This window comes from Xiphophorus couchianus, chromosome 5 (assembly GCF_001444195.1).
Source record: "Xiphophorus couchianus chromosome 5, X_couchianus-1.0, whole genome shotgun sequence".
Lineage (NCBI taxonomy): Eukaryota > Metazoa > Chordata > Actinopteri > Cyprinodontiformes > Poeciliidae > Xiphophorus > Xiphophorus couchianus.
This window is the reverse complement of record NC_040232.1, coordinates 5,873,992-5,886,195: the sequence shown is the minus strand read 5'-3', so window position 1 is coordinate 5,886,195 and position 12,204 is coordinate 5,873,992. Positions and strand designations below refer to the sequence as shown.

At 38.0% G+C, this 12,204-nt stretch overlaps 1 protein-coding gene across 1 annotated transcript; it reads right to left on the bottom strand.

Annotated features, from left to right (window-relative positions):
* Positions 1-3,557: 3,557 nt before the first annotated feature.
* Positions 3,558-12,136, bottom strand: LOC114144282 (perforin-1-like). The gene is made up of 8 exons (XM_028016925.1): positions 11,993-12,136; positions 8,620-8,895; positions 8,464-8,540; positions 6,612-6,657; positions 6,200-6,342; positions 5,975-6,113; positions 5,806-5,886; positions 3,558-5,198 (listed from the first exon to the last, which is right to left on the bottom strand). The coding sequence occupies exons 2-8, from the start codon at positions 8,878-8,880 to the stop codon at positions 4,791-4,793; spliced, it is 1,155 nt and encodes a 384-aa protein (XP_027872726.1). The 5' UTR covers positions 8,881-8,895; positions 11,993-12,136; the 3' UTR covers positions 3,558-4,790.
* Between the last annotated feature and the right edge of the window lie 68 nt (positions 12,137-12,204).

Sequence of the window (12,204 nt, the reverse complement as noted above, 5' to 3'; positions counted from 1 at the left end):
TTACACAAGTCTCAATGGATTGTTATCCTTATTGGATTAGACTATAATATTAACTAGCCTCTTAAACTAACAAAATTAGTATGAACATGAACTGATTTATTTTTAAGTGCTGACATAAAAAGGATATATGGATGAGGATTGCCTGGAAGAGTTAGGGTTGTTTTCTGAAAGTGTCTATAGTCTGGTGGATCAGATCTTGAGGACTTTAAGGGTCAGGTGACACAACTGGTCAGAAATGTAGATTCTCATAGTCTGCCTCCTCCTTCCTGGTGTTCTCCAGGTGCTCCTTCATCTCTTTGTCCATCATTAGATTCAGCAGTATCTGAATCAACCTCCTCTTCTTGAGGATGTATCTCCTCTACTATTTCCTCCAAGACCTCATTTGGCTCAGTTAGATCTTTAGGTCCAACTTTGCATCTGCATTTAGAGTTGAGTCAGCTGGTCTTGCTGCAGTCCATACGTAGTAGTCTTCCTCACTGGAACTTTCCGTATCTGCAGATTGGACTTCTTGTTTGTTTGTGTAGCTTCTTGTTCTTCTTACTTGTTTCTTTCCTGTTCCATGCAGTGGTTTTACAACAATCTGGACTTTGATCAGTTTGGTGAGATTTGGACTTTGACAGCATAGAATATATCCTCCCAGTAACTATGAAGCTTTCCAGGTCCTCTTGTTGTTGTTGGGTTTCTCATCAAAACTTCATCACCTGGACTCAGAGTGGAATTTTATGTGCAATGATTATAATTTCTCTGTCCTCTTTTTGCACTTTTTTTCATGTTTTCCATTGCAATTGCATATGGTTCATTGATTCTCTCCACATTTCAGCAAAGCCAGAATAAGTTTAGTTTACTTCTTTTTCTCTCCTAGGAAAGCTCAGGTCAGAGTTGGTTCATGACCAAAGAGACGGAAAAAAGGAGAAAATCCAGTTGCTTCATGAACAGTGGAATTATAAGCGTGAACCACTTTGTTTAAATGTTCTTTCCATTTTGATTTTTGTGTCTCCTTGAGTGTTTGAAACATTCCAAGCAGAGTTCTGTTGAAATGTTCTGCAGGATTTGCTTGGAGGTGATAAGGTGAGCTGTGAGACGAGCGGACATCACATAAACTGTGGAGCTTATCAAAGAGACTGTTTTCAAATTCCCTTTCCTGATCGAGGTGTTTCCTGGATGGGAATCTGTGACGGCCTCCTCCTGTGTTGAATAGTGGCCAGCTAAATATGCTTTAATTAAGGTCTTCAATTTTTGGAGGCGCTTACAGTCATGTGTCCACCTTGACCATAAATAAGGAGCGTTCATTCCATCAATTGCAGATGAGAACCAGAGGCCAGATCTAGCTCCAGAGGCAGAGCCAGAGCCAGACGCCGTGGGGCGCGTCGGTCGCTTGAGACGGTGTGGGAGCCAGTTCAGATGGACCACATGTGGAGGTGACGCTTGACCATACCTGGGAGTGGACCCTGGGACTTGTGGGGGCCAACAAGTCCATGACTGAGGGCGATATGCACCAGACAGAGGACCAGACTGAAGGGAGCAGATGCCGGTGCAGCTGTTCCTGGGCTGCCACGCACTTCCCCTTGACATTGCTTTAATAAATGCCTCTAAAGGGCTTAAAATGGTTATTGATGTTGTGTCCTGTTGATGTTGTGTTGTGTCCCAGATTCTTGTTGCGGTCATCTGAGCCAAACTATAACAGAATCCAAATCGTGGGATAAAGTCATCAGTCAGTTTTATCGTTGGTTGCATATGCTTGTGTATATTTAGTGAAGGGATCCACTATAATAAGTATACATTCTTCACCTCCCTTATATTTCTTCAAGTACAAGTAGTCGATGGAGATCATCTCAAATGGTGCAGGTGTTGTGATAGTCTGGATGGGTGTTCTAATTACTCTGTTGGGTTTCTTCCTTTTTATACATACGCACCCTTGGGTAATTTAGTGCTTAATTTCCTGTCACATCATAGACCAGTAAAAACAATGTCTGGCCAGGACAACCATTCTATCTGCACCTAAGTGCCCCAGGTCTTCATGTATTAGTTTGTAGATTATTGGTTTTAGGGAGTCTGGGATGACCAGCTGTGATGTAGATGTTTTTACTCTCCTGAGGATCCCATCCTCATCAATCTGCAGGTGAGGCCCAGACTTCCCTCTCCCCAGCCACTTGTTCCAGCTCTTCCGAAGGAACCTCAACTGGCTCCTCTCAACGTGAAGGAACAGCGGCTCTACTCTGAGTCTCTCCTATGTTTTTTTTATTGTTATGTTGTGTTTTGATGTACAGCACTTTGTATCAGCTGTGGTTGTTTTAAAGTGCTTTATAAATAAAGTTGGTATGGTATGGTATGGTATGGATGACCGAGCTTCTCACCCTATCTCTAAGGGAGAGCCCAGACACCCAACAGAGAAAACCCACTTCTTTAAGTTTTTGTTTGTGATTTAGAGATGTTTGTGTTCTTTTAAGAACCACAACTCTGTCTGAATTCTGAGCTACTTTTATGCTCTCTTCTGAAAGAGGCTGGATCAGCTCTAACATGCAGCTCAGTTATGGCCCCTTTCAGTGCGAGAAACTCCAGCTTACTAGAGTGTAGCGTGTAATTTTTCTCTGCAGCTGTCAATGTTCTGCACCCATATGCTATAACTCTTTGTGCTGCCTCTTGTCATTGGTAGAGAACTGCACCTACGCCCTCCTTTGATGTGTCAACATGTAGTACAAATTGTCTGGGTACGCCATGACATGTGGGTTTGTTAGCTGATCCACAATCCTTTTCAGAATGTTTTCGTGGATCTCTGTCCACTGGACTGGATGGGAAGATGGTGAAGTGGAGAAATTAGTACATACGTCTGCATTTTTATTTTTTTGGTCGTTAAGTCTTAGTCTATTTTATTTCCTTTGCACGTATGCATGTAAGCAGTTTTCTAAGCACACATAGTGCAAGAAACAGTAAGGATCCTTACAGGATGTGTTTTTTAAAGGTTTTATTGACTCTAGTGGCCTTTATGTGATAGTTAATTGACAGGAAAGTTGGTAATGAGAAAAGGGGAAAGACATGCGGCAAAGGCCACCAAGCCGGGAATCGAACCTGCGACAGCTGCGTCGAGGACTGAAGCCTCCATACATGGGTTGTGCTTAACCCCTGCGCCACCACAGACTACTGGCCTTGTAAAGACTTCCACTTTCCTTCCTCACACACACCACATGAACTGATTCAGATTCCATGCCAAGATAAGGGTAGGATTGCAGACACAGTTGAAAATTTAACAGACCACAATGATAGACCTGAGTCACCTGTCAGACTGTCAACAATCGGAGGTAAGACAGATGAGTAGCCCTTGCAACTGCATAACTTCAATAACCACTCTTGTTAACAGTTGCTCTCTCTCCATCAACAATGTGCACTTGTTACAGACTATATATTTTTTAGTGGCTCAACATAAGCCCCAAGGTCGTTATTTTATCAACACTAAGGGAACGTCCAAAGCCACCACATTTCTAAAAACATGTTCATGGGTTTTACATTAATTAGAAGAACCAAAAATAATAGATGGCTCAATTAATTTCACTGTCCACAGATCTTTTTAGAAATTTAATGCATCTTTATTAAGCAAGCTTTTAGCAAGGGTAAGTGACAGACAGGTTAATTATCAATGATTACAACTTAACAATAAAAATGTAAATTATTATAAACCACCTTCATCCTTTCCTAACTTCTTTCCCTAAACTGTGTCACTAATTTACTGAGCGTGGCTTTGGGGTGCAGTTCAACTCATACCCAGATGATGGATGACCTTAGCAACAGAAAACTTCAATGTCCTTGGTTAGAGTCTTTGTCCTCAAATGGCAAAATCCTCTTCTGAATAGAAGCAAAGTAGAGCTGGTTGTTGTCTTCCGAACACTCAGATCTTCATCACTTAGTGACCTTTGTCTTTCCACCAAGTCTGATGTAGTAGCCTTGAGATCCTTGGGTTGAGTGCAGAGCAGAGATCGAATCAGGAACCAGGGTTGAGGGTCGATGGGTCTTGTCCCCCTCCTAGCAGTGCAAAGTCTTCACTTCTCCATGGTTCCAGGGTGTGGTCCTCTGCTGGTCTTCTGTCTGCATCTTCTTGTTAGCTTGACTTCAGCACCGAGAACTAAGAACACTTTGTTCCTCTTTTCATGGGTTTTTATACTCTCTCATTCCATAGTTGTGTATGGCGTGATGGTTTACATGACTTCTCAAACATTTGATGGCTTCGTGGAAAAGTACCAAATCTTCCCACAGCAGTCAACGTCTTGCTCACTTCTCCTTTTGTTGTTTGTCCATTGACCATCTGGATTCACTTCTCTAATCTAGTTTCGAAGAAAACATTCCAGTTCCTCTTTGGAGCTCCCCTGCTTTCCTGCTCAGCTCTGGCCCTGACTCCTGCTCTAATTATAACACAGTCTGAGAACAACATGTCACTATGCTTCACACAATTTATGACTGCTTCAGTTACAATTCTGTGTATGCTGTGTGATCACCATAAATCATTAACATAATCATCTTTCTGATTTAATTATTCAAACATAACTTCTTTTGATAATCATCTGAGTTTTTAATTCTATTCACCATTTATTCATTTCTTGATCTGCTTTTCATTACATCAACTCTTTGTATAATCATCAGTAAATCAAAATACAAAAATCCTTATTTTAATAATCATTGATAAATCAAAATACAAGAATACATATTTTATTATCAATCAGTAAATCAAAATGCAAGATTACTTATGTCTCTCAGGACTTTATGATCTGTTGTCTGCATTTACCTGGAAAGATCTCACCACTCTATACTGTTTTTGACGACTGAATAGAACCCTCACAGTCTGGCTCTTGGAGTGATTTCTTCACAGCATTGTCCTTCAAATACTCCTCAATAGCAGTTTTCATCCCTGCCTGTTGAAGTTTGCTTGGCACGAGCTGATAGAGAGGTCGTAGGGAGAACGAAACAACATCTGGATGTTCTATCAGGCTCTTTAGCCAGTTCATGTAGGCTGTGGAATCACTTTTGGAAATTGAAAACTCCCCCAACCAACCATCTCCTCCTAACACCTCTGAGTGGTGTTGGTGAAGACCAGAGCTGAAGTTAGTGGCAGAGTCCTGGCTTTGTAGGACACTAATGCAAGATTTCTGGACACTAGAGATTTCCAACTTCCCCAAGCCAACAGCAACACCCATAGATAAACAGGAGTGGATCTGGATGGAAGAACAGCAAAGAGATTTAAAAAAAACCTGCATTTCACCAGACATTTACATAAAGAGCTAGACACAAGCAGAGAAGAATATGTTCATGTAGAAATTCTTTTGAATTAAAATGGACAAAATAAAACAAAAAAAAAATCACACTTAAAAATACTTCAAGTAGGTTGTTGGAAGCGATGAACTTCATATTTTTGCTGCTTCATGTATTTGGTAATAATATAAACAGGGGTGAAAGTAGTTTTAAATTCTTGCCGGTACTATGACAATTTTTTTTATGAGGTACTATGTGCAAATAAGTATGAAAATAATAATAACAGTAACAATAATAATAACTGTAGTTTTGCTTGAGTAGCCTACATTATTTTTGTACTCTTTCCATCACGGCTAGCATGTATAAACATTGATAAACAATTTTATCAATGACGATAAATGATGATGATGGCCTTATTACGCCGTTCTCCTGGTACTGCGTACCGACCCAGAATCTTTTACCCTAACGCAGTACCAGACCATATTGGGTTACTTTCTCTCCTCGGTGTTAGAATCATGGAAGTATCACATATGGTTGTGTAAAAATCTGTTATTTTGTACATTTTGTTACCTCACTTGAGGTTAATCCATCCAGGGAAGACAAACAGCTTCGTGAAGATATCAGTCGTCTCAGTCGCCCTCCAAGTTCAACCTAAAACAGGTTTAAAGTTCTTTAAAATGCTTCCCTGCAGAAAAATATCTGTAACTTATTCACAATGTGTGTGTGCCAAAGTTCTCACCAGTCTGAAGTAGTGTGTGCCATAGGTGTTTATGAGATCTCTATACTCATTCTTAGTAGAGGAGTCATAGCGACTTGGCAGGATGTCTAACTGCCTTTTGAACTCTACGCTTAAGGGAGGTGTGGGTGATAATATAAATCTAGACACCAAGACAAAATTAGAGAATTATTTCAATAACCATGACCTGTCAGAACTCAATGAAAAAAAATCTAATTTCCATCCTACTCATAATGGTTGCAGGTGACACTGTGTGTGCTGAAAGTGTAGCGGTCCTCTTTGCTCTGTTGTGAAGCGAACTTGTAGGCGTTGGAGCCGGTTCCTCCCACATCGAAGTTGTCAAACAAAACCTTTTCAATTTCCAAGCCAAACTGATGAAATACATACAAAACAAGTATTTTATAAGGTGTTAAACAAGAATCCATAGTTTTCTATCACTAATCTAATCATTTACGTCAGTTCTAACTGAATGCAAACTAAAAAGATAACAAAATACTTGCTTGGAAGAGTACATATTAGCTGAAATGAAATGGTGAAAGAAAGAAAATCAACCAGCAAGGTTTCTATCAAGGTTGTGTTATCAAAACTCAGGGCTGCATTGAAAATATTCTGAAATGTTCAGCTTTGAGTTGTTTCTTACCGTCCAATCATTGGTGTCTTGGGATGTGTAAGCCTTAATCAGAGAGCTGTTGGACATTTTAAAGGAAGTAATTATTATTAAACATCTATACAGTTCATTTCTCATATTTTTAATAAGGTAGTTAAGCTTAGTGAAATTGTTGATTTAACTATTGTTATTTTAATACCACAGCCTTATTAGGCAGGTATTCATAAACTACAGTTATATTCAATAAATTAGAAAATGCTTCCATATGTGGCTCAGTTTTCAGATTAAAAGTACTTTTGAAAATAACCTCTAAGGAGGTAACAAACACTTTTCATTCCTCTTTATCAGAAAATATCTTATTGGTTTGCTGTGTTATTACAATTTTCAAAGTTAGGTCTGCATTAGTTGTATGTTGAAAATCTTCATAATTAACAGAAATAAAGGCTTTAAAAATTCATATGTGTGGAATTATTCTATATAATGTTTCACTTAGTGATAAAACTTCTGAAACAAATGGACTTTTCAATAATATTCTAATTTAGTGAATGGGCCTGTATTTGCCTGTTTTCTTCACTTGGTAATTTTAATCAAAATTTCTAGTTTGTTAATAATTTTCCTAACTAATTATTTATAGTTATTCACAGTCAAACTGATTCTCATTGTTGCATGATGGTCTTTGAGCACATGTCCCTTTGTGTGTGTGAATATATGTGTGTTTGTTTTTTAGGATTTCTCACCTTGTAAGTCCTCATAAGAAGTGCTGTCTTTGATTCAGGGGTTTGGTTTAGGACTAAGGAGTGACTTGAATTTAGGTCGGGTTTCGGGTCAGAGTCAGATCTTTATATGCACAGACTAAAGATGTTAAGTTGTCTTGTCACAACAGACAAAGTGAAATAGAAATGAGGGGTGAACTATGCAACAAACTGCTCTCTCCAAACAGAAATGATTTGACTAGAGAAAATATTTTTGACTTACAGTTTACACCATAAAATATATGAAGGTGGCTCGACTTAAAAATGAAAGTCTGCTGCTTTGAAATGCAATTAAAGTCAATAAGAAAATTGTTTAGGTTTTAACTCAGAACTTAAAGTGCATTAGGTTCATTTAACAAGAAGAGACATGTTGTCTAAACATTGTTTTTTAAAGTTCTGTTAGCACATTAATCTTGAATTGTGAGTTTTAACTTAATACTGGACTTTAAACCAAGTAATCATTTCACAATATGCAAGAAAAAAAAAACTTCCTTCTCACATTTCTGTATTATTTTCACTCACCTTATCATTAAATATGTATTTTATATTGGAATAATTAAAATTCTTGTTTCAATTTGATTAGAACAAAAATTATCATTTGCTAATGAATTTAACAAAGATCAACATAAAAACATAAATTCTGCTCAAAAACCTTTAGCAGAGACTTACAACTTATTAAAATGAACATTTGCCTTAATGAGCTAACCAAAGTTAGATCAATGTAACACACATCCATCTCTGGATACAAAACCATGCCGCTAAGCATTCTGGGAAATAGTTCCCATTCCTGTGTTTTTCTCCTATAAACTGAACCTACAGTATAAACCTCTGAGTTTATAGGTTTAGCACCAACTTATAAACTCCAGTTTATTCAACTCTTTTAGGTTTGACAAAATTAATAAAATGCTAACATGGCTTACTACTATTTCTTTCACAAACTTTAGGTTTTTATTTAGGTGAAAAATCTAAGATTAAATTCATTTTACTGTGTTGGTCTACCACATAAATGTCCAATAAACATACATGGTTGATTGGAACATGTAACTGTAACATGTAAAACAAATCCAGTAATTGTTAATTTAATTATGTGCTTCAACTTTTACAGTGTTCACAATCCAGTTCAAATACTGTACCTAACAGTGGTGTGATAACTGCTGATGATGTCAGGATTGCATGGACTGGCACCCCAGGAAGCAAGAGAATATGGACGCTTAAAATGAAGAAAAGTCGCATTATTGTTAATCCCTCAAGTCAGACGTGCAGCTGTTTATTTATGCATCTTTAATTACTTTTTGGTAGGCATCATTTTGAATAGGGTTGGTGCAGAGTTTACAGGTTTTGCTGGGGCTCAGGTAAGTCTTCACATCAATCACATGAGCTCCTTTTCTTTGCAGTGTGACTATATCAAAACCTTCCCCCACCAGGTTGTGGCCTGGTACAAAAGGAGCAGCATCACACTCGCTTTGGGTCCCGATCCGACAGGTCGGAAGAGAGGGGTGAACAAGGAGGACGATTAGTAGAAGAAGAGCTGAAGTTGAATCAGGCAGCATAGCTGTAGTCAATAGCTAAAAAAAAGGGAAAAAAGGAATTAAATTGTTTTTTACATAGTGCATGGCATTTTCCTTATTTCTATGACTTTTTTATACATCATATAAGAAAGTTAGGTAACACTGTATTTGAAGGGGTGTGCATAAGACTGACATGACACTGTCATAAACATAACATATGCATGGTGGGCTTTATAAAGGGTATGCTAACACATGCAAAAATAAAAAAATAACTAAACAGAGAAACATATGTGAAAATGTACATAAAAGTTCAAACATGTATGAATTAAATGCAAAATTGTTTCAATACATATTTAAATGTATTTAATGCCTGGGTAAATATATGTTTACAGTGCCATTCATTGTAACAGTATAGCACTACTGTTGGGAACTGGGGCTTTTGGTTTTTCTTTGTGGGGTTTTTTCTGTTTGCCTGCTGCTTTCACCTTCATCCACCAGATGGTGACAAGAGGCTGCACATCTGGAGGGGCGTGCCCGTTGACTCTGTCAGCGCACCTGTTATTCATCACTTAATCTTCCTGGAGCTTAAGAGGAGCAGACTGCCAGCCCCTCGTTGCCTGAGTGTTTGCCAGTAATGGTACTCTGAGGCCCCTTAGCGACAACTCTCTGTGCTTTCCTTAGAAGAACTTCTAGTAATCGACTCTTGTTGCCTCTCTGAGCTGATCCCTCGTCACGAGATTCTCGTGACGCCTTGGGAAACTACATGTGAAGCCCAAGACCTGGCTTCCTGGATTTCCTCCCTCGTAACGCCGTGGATAGTTACCCACTAGTTGCCGTGTCTCTTCTCCGCCTCTGCAAATTAGCCATAAAGCCATAGCGATCCCAGCTGGCAGTCGGATCGCTCCTCTGTTTTCCTCCACGCCTGAACTTATCTGTCCGCCCTCCACCGCAGTCTCCACATCACCAACCAGAACTCACTCAGTCGAGACCTCTGTCTGGAACCTGGATTACTCCAAAGACACCCACAAAGGAACCAAGACCACAAACCCACAGTTTCCTCTCTTCTAGGCAGAAGCGAACTTTAAATCAAGTAAGTTTAATTTCTCTTGACCTTCCCATTTCCGACAACCTCGAACTCACCATCTTTCTTTGCTGCTCTTCAGTGCGCAGACGATTCAATGTGCCCACCCCAAGGATCCGAACCACTCACCGAACCATTTATTATTGTTTAAATAAACTTGATTTATCTGTTTTCCTGGTGGTGTTCAGCATGTCTGTTAAGAAACTGGAGCCAACATGACTATTACCCATTGAATTTGGAGGGTCTGGCTGACAGATAAAATAAAGTCAGGATGTGCTGCTAACACAGGACAATAACCAGAAATGAATAGAAGTCAGACTTAATGGTTAAATACTGTGATTACTTGCCCATGCATTAAATACAGTTGAATATTTATTGAAACAATTACGCATGTAATTCATACATGCATTTGAACTTTTATGTACATTTTTACCTATGCATTTCTGTTCATTTTATTCAGCTTTGCATGTGTTAGCGTAAGCCAATATCACAATTTTGAGAGAGTATTTGTTTACGGGAGCAGCAGTTAATGATGGTGAAACATTAGTAAACAGTTCTAGATAACACAAAAAGTTTCAGCCTGTAAATATTTGTGAAGGAAACAATGAAGTTCATTCATTAATCTGATTTTATTCCCATTTTATTATTCTTTATGTTAGAAAAATTATCCTCCTGTTCATTTACTCATGAGTTTATTTTACAAGTTATGTTTTCATATTATTCTTTTCATATTATTCTTTTCATATTATTACTCTCATATTATTCTTCTTTTTATATTTACTTAACTTCTCTTTCTTTTGTAGTATATTATTAACTTTGTTTAGGATGTTTGCCTGGAAGCTGATAACGTTAAACATTCATGTGTTATTAGTTCCATATGTAACTGATTAGTTGTGGTCAGTCACATGCCCTTGTAAGGGCATGTCCATAGGAGGGTCCAGAATGTGAAGACGGTTGGTCAATTCTCTGTGTGAAGAAGCCCAACCTCCTTTTTCTATACAATAAAGAGAAATGCAAAGAAAGATCTAGCAGAATTGATTTCAGACAGTGTTTGACAGCGATTCGTCGCGTCTGTTCTCAATTCTCCTATTCTGCAGAAAAGAAAAGAAAATAAACCTAATCTCTGTCTCTGGCTGATTCTTTGCAGGTTATGACAAAATAAACCTATCACTTTATATTTCTTTTCTCTTATCAGTAGTTATGTTACATGCCAGTAGTTAAAGAAAGAAGTTATTCACATAATAATTCAGCTGTGAAGTTGGACTATTTAGTTAATAAATTCTGAGACTCGATTAGAAATAAGCATATCAGTGATTATTCCTTGTTGTGTGAAGAGTTTCTTCATTCCCTCATCAGAGACTGAGCCTGGATTTATTAATTAATAATAAATTATGGATTACAATTCATAATAATTACATAAGCCAAACTTCGAAGCGAGTTCTGACTCCCAACAATTTTGATGTCCCCTTGTGAGGTTGCTACAACATTTTTGGTTTCCACAGATCTTTGATTTCAACAAACAGCCACACAGCTCCACCACATTAATATCAGTGGAATTATAAATTCAAGGGCTACACTGATTTATCACCCATCCAATTTATCTGTGTCGATTTCCCTAATTTTAGGAAATCGGTGATCGGGCGATTTTTACATGTGAAGCCGATCTTATCCAACGATTTTATCTACCTTGGCAAACGTATTTAAAGCAACTGCTATCTTCTGCTCTGCTGTGAGAGGTTTGACTAGTAGACCGGCCAAGCAGATCATGTCTAAATGTTTGCAGTTAACAAAAGTCACCCCACTGTTGGTAACTCATCAACTTTCTGCCTATATTTAGCAAGATAACAGACAAAAAAATTTATATCGTCTAAAATCGAAATCAGCAGGTCAGGAATTTAGTAGATTCTTAATCGGGAATCAGCCTGAAACCTGCAATCGGTGCACTTCTAATAAATTCATGAGAAAAATATCTTCTATAAAAATTTTTTTATAACTCAATAAACACACAATACTTTTTAATTGCTGTAGTGTATTCTAAACAAAGATACTCTTTGTATATTAAAAAAATCTTACCTGTCCAAAGCAGACTGAAAAGAAGTTGAAAGAAGCAATGTCTAAGTTAGCTGAGCTGAGAACTGTGGTTTATAAAGCAGCAGCCCTGGAGAGATAAAGATTCATACACAACATCGTGAAAAGGTCAATTCAATGTAGTTACTTTGTTTCTTGTAACTGCCGCTGAAGTTTGAAGATTTTATTTTAGCAGTGATCTTTTTAGAATATCTACG

Excerpts from the sequence above, each read along its gene's own strand:
- LOC114144282 (XM_028016925.1), bottom strand. The coding sequence starts at position 8,880 with ATGCTGCCTGATTCAACTTCAGCTCTTCTTCTACTAATCGTCCTCCTT. Across the intron at positions 6,658-8,463 it reads AGTTATCACACCACTGTTAG|CTCTCTGATTAAGGCTTACA; the intron begins GTACAGTATTTG and ends AATGTCCAACAG. Across the intron at positions 6,114-6,199 it reads GTCACCTGCAACCATTATGA|ATTTATATTATCACCCACAC; the intron begins GTAGGATGGAAA and ends CTTGGTGTCTAG.